Here is a 13,200-nt window from a genome sequence, read left to right as displayed (position 1 = left end):
AGTAACATGAAGGCTTTCTTTGTGGACTGTAAGGATATTGTGGGACAGTATAAAGGGACAATCTGGGATTGGTATGTCCATGTTTGGAATTGTAAATTAATGATAGGTCAGTCTGAATTTAAGAGCGGTTACATTTCTCCAGCTTTGTTGTTTTTTGAATGCCAGATTGCCCCCTTTAAAAATCTATTTTATTGAACTGTTGCAATGGATTTTCCTATGTTTTGAGTTACTGTTATGTTAGTAGTGCTGTCACTCAGCACAATCCAAATCACAACGCTCCCTCTCAACCTCAATTATAATAATAATCCATCCCTGTGTGTGAAACAAAAATACCAATCTGGTCTGGTTTGTACCCTGGAGCCCGCTAAGAATGTCAAACACGCTCTTTGTACCAAAAGTAAGTTACCACCACCAATGCCTGACAGTGTAATCCTGCTTAAGACCAAGCTCGGCGTGTGTGTCCTGGTGTCCCATAATCAGATAGGGCTGTTGATTACTGTTAGCTCATTAGTTGATCGTTAAATCGGTGCCACCACTCCAAAAAATGCTGGAGAGAGAAGTTTTTTTTCAAAAGTTGACACCTACTCATTCCAGGGTTTCTCTTTATTTTTACTATTTTCTACATTGTAGAATAATAGTGAAGACATCAGCACTTTGAAATACCACATGGAATCATGTAGTAACTAAAAAAGTGTTAAACAAATCAAAATATATTTGAGATTCTTCAAAGTAGCCACCTTTTGCGTTGATGACAGCTTGGCACACTCTTGTATAAAGAATAAAGAAAAACCCTTGAATGAGTAGGTGTCCAAACTTTTGACTGGTACTTTATGTAGAAAACATAATGGAGCTATATATTTGTTAATACGGTCATGTTTGAGAACTAACAATCACCCCCCCAACAAACTAGACAGTAATGGGGGCCAACATTGATTTTGTTATATTGTTCGAGTCACTCAGATTGTATAAGAACACGGCATAAGTCATGGAAAAATGTGTAGAATTGCTGTAAATTAGCTTTAAAAATCACAATTTTGTCTCTGTGGCCAAGAGGAGGGCCTCTAAAATCAGAGACAGCGTCCTTGACCTTGCCCACTCCCACGCCTAGGGGAAACTTATGTTGCTTGGCTTTACCTTTCTTTGTTCCTTAGACTCTCTTTCCTTCTCTGTTCCTTCTCTCTGTCGGTGGCTTCTCTGACTCTCCTGTAACAAACAACCCACCCTGTTGTGTTAGTTCCCTCTAGTGACCAGAGTGTAGATGCTTCTATAGGCTGTGTTTACACAGGCAGCTCAATACTGATCTTTTTTCAAATGGGAGGTCTTTTGACCAGTCACATCAGTTCTTATAGCCTTTAGCTGCACCCTTATCCTACTCCTCCTCTGTTCCTCTGGTGATGTAGAGGTTAACCCAGGCCCTGTAGCCCTCAATACTACACCTATTCCCCAGGCGCTCCCATAAGTTGACTTCTGTAACTGTAAAAGCGTTAGTTTCATGCATGTTAACATCAGTCTCCTCCTTAAGTTTGTTTTATTGACTGCTTTAGCACACTCAGCCAACCCTGATTTCCTAGCCGTGTCTGAATCCTGGTTTAGGAAGGCCACCAAAATTTTTGATATTTCCATCCCCAACTACAACATTTTCCTTCAAGATTGAACTGCCAAAGGGGGAGGAGTTGCAATCTACTGCAGATAATACCTTCAGAGTTCACTCATATCCAGGTCTGTGCCCAAATAATTTGAGCTTCTACTTTTAAAAATCCACCTTTCCAGGAATAAGTCTCACCGTTGCCGCTTGTTACAGAACCCCTCAGCCCTCAGCTGTGCCCTCATCTGGACCCTCACTTGCTAAAATGATCCTCCGCAATTGTTGCAACCCCTATTACTAGCCCTGTTCAACCTCTTTCGTTTCGTCTGAGATACCTAAAGATTGGAAGTTGCCGTGGCCATCCCCCTCTTCAAAGGGGGAGACACTCTAGACCCAAACTGTTAGACCGATATCCATCCTGCCCTGCCTTTCTAAAGTCTTTCGATAGGTAAGTTAACAAACAGATCACCTACCATTTCGAATCCCACCGTACCTTCTCCACTATGCAATCTGGTTTCCGAGCAGATCATGGGTGCTCCTCAGCCACGCTCAAGGTACTAAACGATACCATAACAGCCACCGATGAAAGACAGCACTGTGCAGCCGTTTTCGTCGACCTGGTCATGGCTTTCGACTCTGTCAATCACCGCATTCTTATCGGCAGATTCAATAGCCTTCCTTTCTCAAATGACTGCCTCGCCTGGTTCACCAACTACTTCTCAGGTAGAGTTCAGTGTGTCAAATCGGAGGGCCTGTTGTCTGGATCTCTGGCGGTCTCTATGGTGGTACTACAAGGTTACATTTTCGGGCAGTCTCTTTTCTCTGTATATATCAATGATGTCGCTGCTGGTGATTCTCTGATCCACCTCTACACAGACATCACCATTCTGTATACATATGGTCCTTCTTCGGTCCTCCAAACCAGCTTCAACGCCATACAACACTTCTTCCGTGGCCTCCAACTGCTCTTAAATGCTAGTAAAACTAAATGCAAACTCTTCAACCGTTCACTACCCGCCCGCCTAGCGTCACTATTCTGGATGGTTCTGACTTAGAATATGCAGACAACTACAAACACCTAGGTGTCTGGTTAGACTGTTAACTCTCCTTCCAGACTCGCATTAAGCATCTCCAATCCAAAAATAAATGTAGAATCGGCTTCCTATTTCGCTGAAAAGCCTCCTTCACTCATGCTGTCAAACATACCCTTGTAACACTGACTGTCCTACCGCTCCTTGACTTCGGCGATGTCATTTACAAAATTGCCTCCAACACTATTCTCAGCAAATTGGATGCAGTCCATTACAGTGCCATACGTTTTGTCACCAAAGCCCCATATGCTACCCACTACTGTGACCTGTATGCTCTTGTTGGCTGGCCCTTGCTACATATTCGTCGCCAAACCCACTGGCTCCAGGTCATCTAGAAGTCTTTGCTAGGTAAAGCCACACCTTATCTCAGCTCACTGGTCACCATAGCAACACCCACCTGTAGCACGTGCTCCAGCAGTTATATTTCACTGGTCATCCCCAAAGCCAACACCTCCTTTGGCTGCCTCTCCTTCCAGTTCTCTGCTGCCAATGACTGGAACAAATTGTAGAATTCACTGAATGTGGAGTCTTATATCTCCCTATAACTTTAAGCATCAGCTGTCAGAGCAGCTTACCGACCACTGCACCTGTACATAGCCCATCTGTAAATAGCCCACCCAACTACCTCATCTCCATATTGTTATTTGTTTTGCTCTTTTGCATCTCTACTTTCACATCTATCACTCCAGTGTTAATTCTAAATTGTAATTATTTCGCCACTATGGCTTATTTATTGCCTTACCTCCCTAATCTTACTATATTTGCACACACTGTATATATATTTTTCTATTGTGTTGACTGTACATTTGTTTATCCCTTGTGTGTCCCACTGCTTTGCTTTATCATGGCCAGGTCGCAGTTGTAAATGAGAACTTGTTCTCAACTGGCCTACCTGGTTAAATAAAGGTGAAATAAAATAAACAATCTTTTCACTTAAAATCTTTTTTTCAGAGCTGATCTGATTGGTCCAAAGATGCCTCCATCCAGAGGATTGTAGTGAAGTATACCCCAGCTAGTCATGGGCTCTGGCGGGGCCGGGGGCTCTGGTAGGGTTGGGGCTGTGGGGCTCTGACAGGCCTCGTGGCCTGGTTGGAGAGAGGGATGTCGGTCAGCACATAGCCAGTGCCCTGCATGCCGCCTTCTGCAAAATTGCGATAAGAACAGAAGGCGTCCCAGGGGGGACCCCTCCACCCAACCCTAAACCGCTTTAAAAGTAGTGGGGGAAGAGGTCAGCAGGGAGTCTTGAATGTTGTTGAAGGGACGTAAAGGTGGAAAAGAGACTGCTGCTGTACTCCAGGAGAGGAAGCGAGGGAGCAGAGCTGAGGACGGAGGAGGAAGCGCTCACTGTGTGAGCCCAGTGTGCAGGAGTGAGAGAGATGCACAGAGGTGATGGAGGGGATACAGCTATGACCGACGACCTTCACTCTCAACCCGGCTGGTTTGCGTGATAAATGGAGGTAGAGAGGAGAAGTTTCAGACACCGCCATTCATAAAGCATAAAACACGCAGATGGACTATTTTTGAAATGTCAGCTCCTGTTCTCCTGTGGCTCAGCAGATGCCTATAAGTTTTCTTGTAAAATATGGAGGAATTCTCTCCCCCCTTCATTCCGGCTCAATGAACAGAAGTCCTGTCGGCGGTGCTGCTGGGAATTGGAGTTCTTCTCATTTTGTGCCTGAGAGTAATTTTAGTGCGCCCCCCCTTTCTGTGTTTAGAAACAGTTCTCAAAGAGAGGGTGAAGTTTTAGAAGGCTTGAAAGCAGCCCGAGATCTCTCCAGGCCCGGGGAGGGGTGCTAAATCTCCCCTCCCCGGGCCTGGAGAACACACTGACAGATGGAGCTGCCACGGCTGAACACTGGGCCTGGAGAACACACTGACTGATGGAGCTGCCACGGCTGAACACTGGGCCTGGAGAACACACTGACTGATGGAGCTGCCACGGCTGAACACTGGGCCTGGAGAACACACTGACTGATGGAGCTGCCACGGCTGAACACTGGGCCTGGAGAACACACTGACTGATGGAGCTGCCACGGCTGAACACTGGGCCTGGAGAACACACTGACTGATGGAGCTGCCACGGCTGAACACTGGGCCTGGAGAACACACTGACTGATGGAGCTGCCACGGCTGAACACTGGGCCTGGAGAACACACTGACTGATGGAGCTGCCACGGCTGAACACTGGGCCTGGAGAACACACTGACTGATGGAGCTGCCACGGCTGAACACTGGGCCTGGAGAACACACTGACTGATGGAGCTGCCACGGCTGAACACTGGGCCTGGAGAACACACTGACTGATGGAGCTGCCACGGCTGAACACTGGGCCTGGAGAACACACTGACTGATGGAGCTGCCACGGCTGAACACTGGGCCTGGAGAACACACTGACTGATGGAGCTGCCACGGCTGAACACTGGGCCTGGAGAACACACTGACTGATGGAGCTGCCACGGCTGAACACTGGGCCTGGAGAACACACTGACTGATGGAGCTGCCACGGCTGAACACTGGGCCTGGAGAACACACTGACTGATGGAGCTGCCACGGCTGAACACTGGGCCTGGAGAACACACTGACTGATGGAGCTGCCACGGCTGAACACTGGGCCTGGAGAACACACTGACTGATGGAGCTGCCACGGCTGAACACTGGGCCTGGAGAACACACTGACTGGGTAGTGCGTGTGCGCCTGCGTGGGTTGTTGATGTTGGTATGTGCACGGATGTGCATAGGTCTGTGTGCTTTATGTATCTGTGTGTCGGATATGCCCCTCTTTGGGTCAGTCCAAGGTTGTATAGAACTGTACGAGACTAATGGATACACGTCCTCGAACTCGGAATCCCTGTCAAGTGTGTCATGTCATGTTTGCTACATCACTCAAGAGTTGCATCAACAATGGCGCTCAAAGTCTTGATTAGCCACTCTTAAACCAAACACAACCTAGTCACATAGGCTAAACTGGTCAGTATAGCCATAACAAAGAGGCTTTAGGAGACAAGTAGCATTAGCACTAAAATACCTCAGTGGAAATGGGGGAGGAAAGAGAGAATGGGTACCCTACTTGAGCAAATGGCTGCACTGTTTGTGGTTATCGTGATTTTGTGATAAATCACTTGTATCTAAGCACATGCGTTCCCAGACATATACTTTACAAAGTCAGTACTGTACACATGCTTCCATGCATTAGTGTTCCCTCTGTTCACACTGGTTAGAATTTTTTTTTTGTTCTATGGTTGAATTCCGATATCAATTGTGATACTATGCCCACTGTATGATGTAGCTGTTACTGCAGCACACCCCAGCGCTTGCAAGCCTGTGTGGCCTTTTATGGCCCCGATCAAGAATGGGCACACTCATGTGGAGAAATCCTGACAGCTGCACTCCTCCCTGTCTCCTCTCTCTTGTTCAATTTCTCTACCTCTTTAGCCCCCCCATCTGTCTCTTTCTCTCACTCTCTCTCTGTGTGTCGGTCAGCTTTGAAACCTGAGGCCTTTCTCTCCAAATATTGTCCTTCAAGCTTGGGTTTCAGAGCTTTGTTATGCCAGAAGAGGGTTGCATGGCCCCGTCAGTGCCCTTAGGTATCTAACCCTCCTCAACGGACCCTTCCCAAGCCTCATTTATGACCACTAGGTCACTCCTTCGTTGCATAATGCTCGTGCCCGGCCGAGCCATCTGTTCAATGCGTTAGGTGTGACCACCTTCGGGTGGAAGGGCCCACCTAGGTCTCATAACCCAGTTCATGCCCTCAATCTCGTACACGGCCGGAAGTGGATACCTATGAGTCTCACACACTGACCTCACTCTTCAGACCACACCAGTCTGCCGGAGTCTACCACTCCCATGGGCAAACAGGGTGACTTTCCACCCTTCTTTATGAGTTTCCCTTTACCATCGTTTGAGTCACTTCTTAGTTATGGGCTATTAGTCATACAGGAGAATATACAGGACAATGTTGATCCCCAATAATGGAAGTGAGGCCAGAGTAAAAAAGTTTGGGAACCATTGCTCTAGGAGATGCAATGTATCCTACTGCCCAAATAACTATGATCAGGTTTCCTCCATGTTGTTTTAAGCGGTCTTATATTTCCATTAACCAAGCCCATGGCCCCAGAACCTCATGCTTGCAATCCTCTTTTATAAGCACATCCATACCTGTTCCGGTCACTCTTGGAAATGGATCCTTGTTTGGGGTTTCATTTCCTGATGGGTTTGGCATCTGGGAAATGGTTGGAGAAGTTTTCTCCAGATGCACAGATGTCACCACGACGAGGTCCATCTCCATCCTGGGCTTTCCTGAGTGCAGGATGTTGGCTATAGCCGCCCCTATTAGAGGGCACTTCATCTTCCTGGCCATCCTCAATATTTACGGCATTTCAACATCGCTTGTCATCATAGCACTATATCACACACGACTCGAGAATGCATCCATTCACGTCCCAAACCTTTTGCTCCGTTTGGGGTTTTAGTAATCGCCCCTTGGCCGGGCGTCTGGATAGTCTGTCCAATAGGCATGTAAAACACAGGTCAAACATGGAGGACAGCTGCTTTACGGCAGCTTAATAAGAGAACGGAGAGGGCAGGGGCTTAACTTTTTAACAGCCCTTATTGATTTAGGGACTTATAAAAGATGGGGCCTCCGAGGACGCTCACATGCCAGGTTATGACTTAGAACTTTCGAATGGGCTTTCAAGCACAGTACTCACCTGAGATCTGTGGAAATCGTATCTAGGTATGCGCTTCTTGGTTTTCCGACATGAAACGCAGAGGATGGCGGATCCCAATGACATATGTCTAGGGTGTCTGTCCTCACGGGAGCCCATACATACGAGCCTTCGCTCCAGCAGATGATCCGAGGAATCACTCTTTATGGGGGAAATTATATAGAGGTTCAGTGCATTCCCAAGCCAAACACCACCCATCCGCCAGCACACCCTAAGCCTTAGAATAACAGCTCTTATTTAAGGCCCTATTTGCCATTTGAAGAGTAATTCTGAGTTTGAAACATAAAACCAACAGAGGGGTAAAATGTAGTATCCATATTATTGAAGTCGGCAGTTATTAAAATCATCCAGGTTTAATCAGCATATGGAAATATTCCTGGCTTCCAGTTTGAAAAAATTCAGCTGGCTAGGGACATTCCTGAAAAATTACTCGTAAACCCAGACAAATGTACAGTACTTGGTTGCTGAGAACGAAATGATGGAACTGTGCAGTGAGAGAGTAGAATCCCTATTTTCTCTTTCCTATGCTATTGGTATTAAAGCCGTGTGACGTTATGCTTTTCCAAATGAACCATCAAACCATTTCTAATGGATTATGCCTTATTTATTGTTGTGTATATTTATTTTCTTATGATGTTCCATCATCTAGCAAATGGAAATTGGCTTGGCAAGTTTGAATAATCTTTACTATATGTCATAATAGCACTGTAAAAATGATAAAGGGATCGATGATAAGGTCAATGAAATCACTGGAGAATAGGGTTGCCTAGCATCGTGTTCTATCAAAAGCATTTCATTGATAACCATATTTAATTTGCTTCATTGTAATTTGTATCATATATTCTGTCTAGATAGTTCTAATGATGAGAAAATGTGTGCCTTTTCAGGCAACCAGGGAGACCCTCAGCCACCACTGTGGAATGCTGGGAGACGCCCTTTACAAGGAGAACGATTTCGCTCTCATCATCGACGGAAATACGCTAAAATACGCCCTCACGTTTGGAGCACGGCAGTACTTCCTAGACCTTGCCTTGTCCTGTAAAGCCGTGATATGCTGCAGGTAAGGCGCAGTCACCTATAACAGCATTACACTATAGGGTGTGTACATTCAAGTTCATAAGTTCCTCATTTACTGTTCGAAAAGTGTTAGAACCACACAGAAGACACACTGTACTCCGGTTCAGACGCTCATTGGATGTTTGCTGTTGAGAGAACCAAGACTCCAAGTACAGAGAATCCCAAAGTTGTTAGTTCAGTTGGCATTAAATTGGCGTACAATTTTATTCTAATGTACCGTAGGAGCAAATCGGGTCAAACCTGAGCATTCAAAGGTTTATGCTCTGCCCTGAAAGGTAATCATTTAGTGTGCAGTTCATGTATTTTACAAGAGCAATTTTAAAAAATGAGGTTGTCCCCCAAAAAATGGTAACGTTAGAATTACGAAGGGACCGGCGTGTGTTGATTTGCACTTGCCGCATAAATAAAGTACTGGAGTGCTCAGGAGGCTGTGAAGAGGTCTGGACAGAAATCAGTGCCACGTTTCTTAGGGACAACAAACTACATACAGGTGCCACACTGCCGTGATCCAATACAAGACATCAGCTTTTTTTTGTGCTACTTTCTCTCGCTATGCAGCACCCTCAGCGCTAACAGACCTTGGAAGATGAACAAGGAGGTCTCTTCAGGCATGTAGAAAAAGCCTGTCTCACAGGGTTGGGCTAGTCCTAACCACGACATCCACTTTCCAACACCTTCTCTTCAGAGTTTTTGTACTGTAGCTGTACATCATGGAGTGCATCTCAAATGGCACCCTATTCCCTATATAGAGCCCTGGTCAGAAATAGTGCACTATATAGGCTTCCATTTTGGATGCATTCCATATCTTCGACCCGGGCCAAGGCAAAGAAAGCTCTGTAGCTTAGATCTCCGGAAGCCTGTAAGACTCAGCCTGTCATTTCAGGGGTAAAAGTTGGAGAGCTCGAAAAAGGAGGGACCACAGGAAGTGGGAGATCCATCACTTGACGAGTGGTTTTGCAGGCAGCCAGGGAGGTCAGCCAGAGGTCAGGGGTGGATGAGATCCACAGACACAGGGAATTCGTCGAGAATTATCATCCAGAAAATTGCTTGTGTAATACCTAAAGCGACATTGTTTGAAATACGTCGTTTCGAGTACAGCCTCTGCCTTGTGTTTTGTTGTAAGTCGACTTCGGCACCAACCCACCTTTGTTACTCCCTTTGTTCTTTAGTTTGAGGAAAGCATTATATGATGAACTATACAGAATGCTTTCTTTTGTATTAATCCGCATTGTCTAGATGTCTGCACCTCGCTTAGATTGGTCAGTTCTGGAAAATGGCTGAATGTGTCATCTGTTTTGCAGACTCACAAAAAAATATGAATTTCCATGAAAACGGACAGTAAAACCAAGCATATCCCATCTCATTCTAACGTCCTGCGTCACTTCCTACTCTCCTTTAGGGTGTCTCCGCTGCAGAAGTCTGAGGTGGTGGAGATGGTGAAGAAGCAGGTGAAGGTGATCACACTCGCCATCGGCGACGGCGCCAACGATGTGGGAATGATCCAGACGGCACATGTGGGCGTGGGCATCTCTGGCAACGAGGGCCTGCAGGCCGCCAACTCCTCCGACTACTCTATCGCACAGGTGAGGGCTCCGGAGTGAAGTTTCTCCAAGGTACAGATCTAGGATCAGCTTCCCCTCCCCCAATCCTAACATTAACCATTAGTGGGGGAAATATAAACTTGACTCCGTCTAGGGGCATCTCATTACTCCCACAGGGGAGGAGTTTGGAAGGAGTGTTAGGGTTCAAGGGGTTTACGTTGTGCAGGTATGCTAGTATCACTGGATCAGATGGGTCATCTTAGTTTACCCAGGTGAGCTGCAGCAGGGCAGGCATCTGTTCACACCTCATTCTATAGCCACAGTTAGGAACCGATATAGAAACCCTATCCTGAAAATCCTAATGTATACGCATTACTTCTTCAGTAACCAGTTTGTCTGAAAATCATCTTGCATAAGCAGCATTGTGCCGGTAACAAAAGTGACAGGGTTTATCTACTGCATCGTTATCTACTGCATCATGGGTTGTTTTTCTTCAGCCTCCTTCCATTATTTCGTGGTATGTGCTGCCTATGCCTGTACATATAGCCACAGGGCCTGTGAGCGAGCCAAGGCCAGTTCACTAAAGCACGATGCTGTCTCCATAGCATCGGATTACTCTGACAAAGACTGTCTTGTCTTAAGTGCCCCCATTATCTATCTACATGACATTCAGAATGACGAATGCAGAAGGCTTCATTTAATCGGTTTAGGTTGCATCCCGGTAACGTATCGAATTAGCTTCCAGGCGTGTTTCACCCTCATTGGCATGTATCAATGTTCTTTCTTCAATTTACTGTGCAATAAAATCAACCTTTGCAGTTGTAATAGATATTTCCTTGAATTGCACTATACAGGCCACAGCCCTGTCCAGACTCACTCCAAATGTATATATTTATATATAGACTAGCATCATTGCTGCATAGCAAGACAGTTCAGCATTACACTACCTGAATACAATCCACAGTACAATACTGTCCACTTACTTAGAAATCTATTTTGTGAAGTCAGCTATACTTTCTAGTTCTATGTGGTTGAGATCTGCAAACAGCACTGTGAAACTTGTTCTGAGATCATCTGAATGAAGTTCAGGGCCCAGGCACCTCTGCTGTCCATCCGTCATCAGCTCATGGCTGTGGGAATACAGGCCGTTTGATCCCAGAGTGCCAGGGGTCAGCAGAGCAGAATCCCCTTAAACGTTTTAATTTGCTATGGAATACAGTCTCCTCCCTACTGTTTCTCTGAAAGATGACTTGGCCGTTAAAATAATCACAATTCTGTTGACATTTGACTTCATAAAGGCCTATATGTTACATAAAATAATTGACTTAAAGTTACATACAACTCAAGGTCCATAGAACTGGAAAAAGGATGAGATGTTGAGCTTCCCTAACAGCAGCGTTACAGTATGTGCATTGTTTCTAAAAGCTAAGCTTGACGGTAACCAAGACAAAACAGTTCCCCAAGAGCAACCTTCTCAATCTAATCAACGTTATCAAAAAGCGATTACACGAAAATGACGTCCGCCGCATGCCCCAAATAGTAGGATTATCAGAAACCCATTAAAGTATTATGTTGAGCCATGGGAGAGTGTTCCCCCTCCCTGCCTCTCCCCTTTTCAACAACTTAAGGCAAAACTAAGCCCAAGCTGTATTAAACTGTGAAAAATGCCTGGAATGTGTCCGTGAAGACCTTGCCCTCAACTCCCCTCTGGCCCTTCAGTTTCCTGCTTTCAAACGATGATAAGATTGTTCCTTTATTTAATCCAAGAGTTCCCCTCAAATGCTGTTTTTTTCTCAAGGCATAACCCCGGTCCTGGGTTGTCCAGGAACACTCTGTATATAAACTGTATAATTACTGTCTTACAACTTTTAGGTTATTCATTTATCTTGGCCCTTCTCCTCCCTTCCCTCCCACGCAGTTCAAATACTTGAAGAATCTTTTGCTGGTCCACGGCGCCTGGAATTACAACCGCGTATCCAAGTGTATCCTGTATTGCTTCTACAAGAACATTGTCCTGTACATCATCGAGGTAAGTCATGCAGCTCTCGACACGAACAGCCTCAGTAGGGTTCCCAGGGCAGTGGTAAGGCAGTAAACTAGATTGGTATATAAAAGGTGGATTTTCCGCATGACATTACCAGCTTAAAGTGAAGGGATTTTCCTCTTTAGTATATTTTTATGACTAGGCCTATGCCCTGTATGCTAGTTTGCCAATTTGCCTCTGTCTATATACAGAAAAATATAACATATGAATATAACAGATTCCATGTATATTCCGCTTTACTGACACCCAGTCGCCAAGAATCCATTGCCAGTTTTTAGAAAGCTGCAGTATAGATAATAGGAATACTGCTCACCATGTTAAACCTCTTGGCCTACGTGGTCTGGGATGGCATTTGACAGAATCCAGACCTCGTGCTGATAGCAGCTTCAGATCTACCAACAAGAGTGACCTGACAAGCTGAGGGCTTGCTATCAGCACCAACTTTATCACAGGGTGCTTGGATGCTTTCATCTATAGCCCAACACACTTGACTGAAGGAAGTTGCACCTCTGGAACAGCTCAATGTTTTTCTGAAAGTCCCTGAAGCAGTGAAGCAGCCAATTAGCTTTTGGTATGACTAATATATATATAAAGTCTGATGTCCCCACAGTAAGGACACATTATAAATAAACTCAGTTCTCATCTCTCAATACTTTTTTCAACAAAACATTTTCAAAAACCGTTACCCCCTCTCTTTTGGCTGGTAATCCTTGTGCCTGAAATGTCTGTCCCTCTGGGGAGCCAGTGATACAGACACACTCCCCTCTCCCCCTGAGTGAGACATCACTGTGTGCTCCCAGGCGCACTGGAAGATTAGACAAGGGTCTTCTGGGCCCAATCATCCTGATGATGTCATGAGAATGTCACCACTACTGAAAAAATGCTCCCGGTGCATTACAGAGACCGTAGGGTTGTACACTGTAAGCAACACAACCCGTACAGAAATATGTGCCATCTTTTTCTGGGCCACTTGATCTTTGAACTCCTTTTTCATCTTGGTTTTGGTTTATGTGCTGCGGTAAATCTCGGCGTAACCCAAAGGATTCCAGTATGTATGCATCTAGTCTTTGTATGAAGGCCCACAACTATAGAAAACATGTCTTTCAATGGTTTCCTCTAACTTTGCGCTGTTACG

General features: G+C 45.5%; 1 protein-coding gene across 4 annotated transcripts in view; it reads left to right on the top strand.

Moving 5' to 3' along the window:
- LOC135526557 (phospholipid-transporting ATPase IA-like) overlaps positions 1-13,200 on the top strand; it is a 192,267-nt gene that overhangs the window by 140,981 nt on the left and 38,086 nt on the right. For all 4 annotated transcript variants that reach the window (XM_064955048.1, XM_064955047.1, XM_064955049.1 and 1 more), the window contains 3 exons: positions 8,291-8,463; positions 9,880-10,063; positions 11,940-12,050. In XM_064955048.1, the coding sequence (XP_064811120.1) occupies positions 8,291-8,463; positions 9,880-10,063; positions 11,940-12,050 (468 nt within the window). The remainder of the gene's footprint in view (positions 1-8,290; positions 8,464-9,879; positions 10,064-11,939; positions 12,051-13,200) is intronic.

The sequence above is a fragment of the Oncorhynchus masou genome, chromosome 32 (genome assembly GCF_036934945.1).
Source record: "Oncorhynchus masou masou isolate Uvic2021 chromosome 32, UVic_Omas_1.1, whole genome shotgun sequence".
NCBI classification, from domain to species: Eukaryota; Metazoa; Chordata; class Actinopteri; order Salmoniformes; family Salmonidae; genus Oncorhynchus; species Oncorhynchus masou.
The sequence above is the reverse complement of the archived record's forward strand: the minus strand, read 5'-3'. Positions and strand labels throughout refer to the sequence as shown.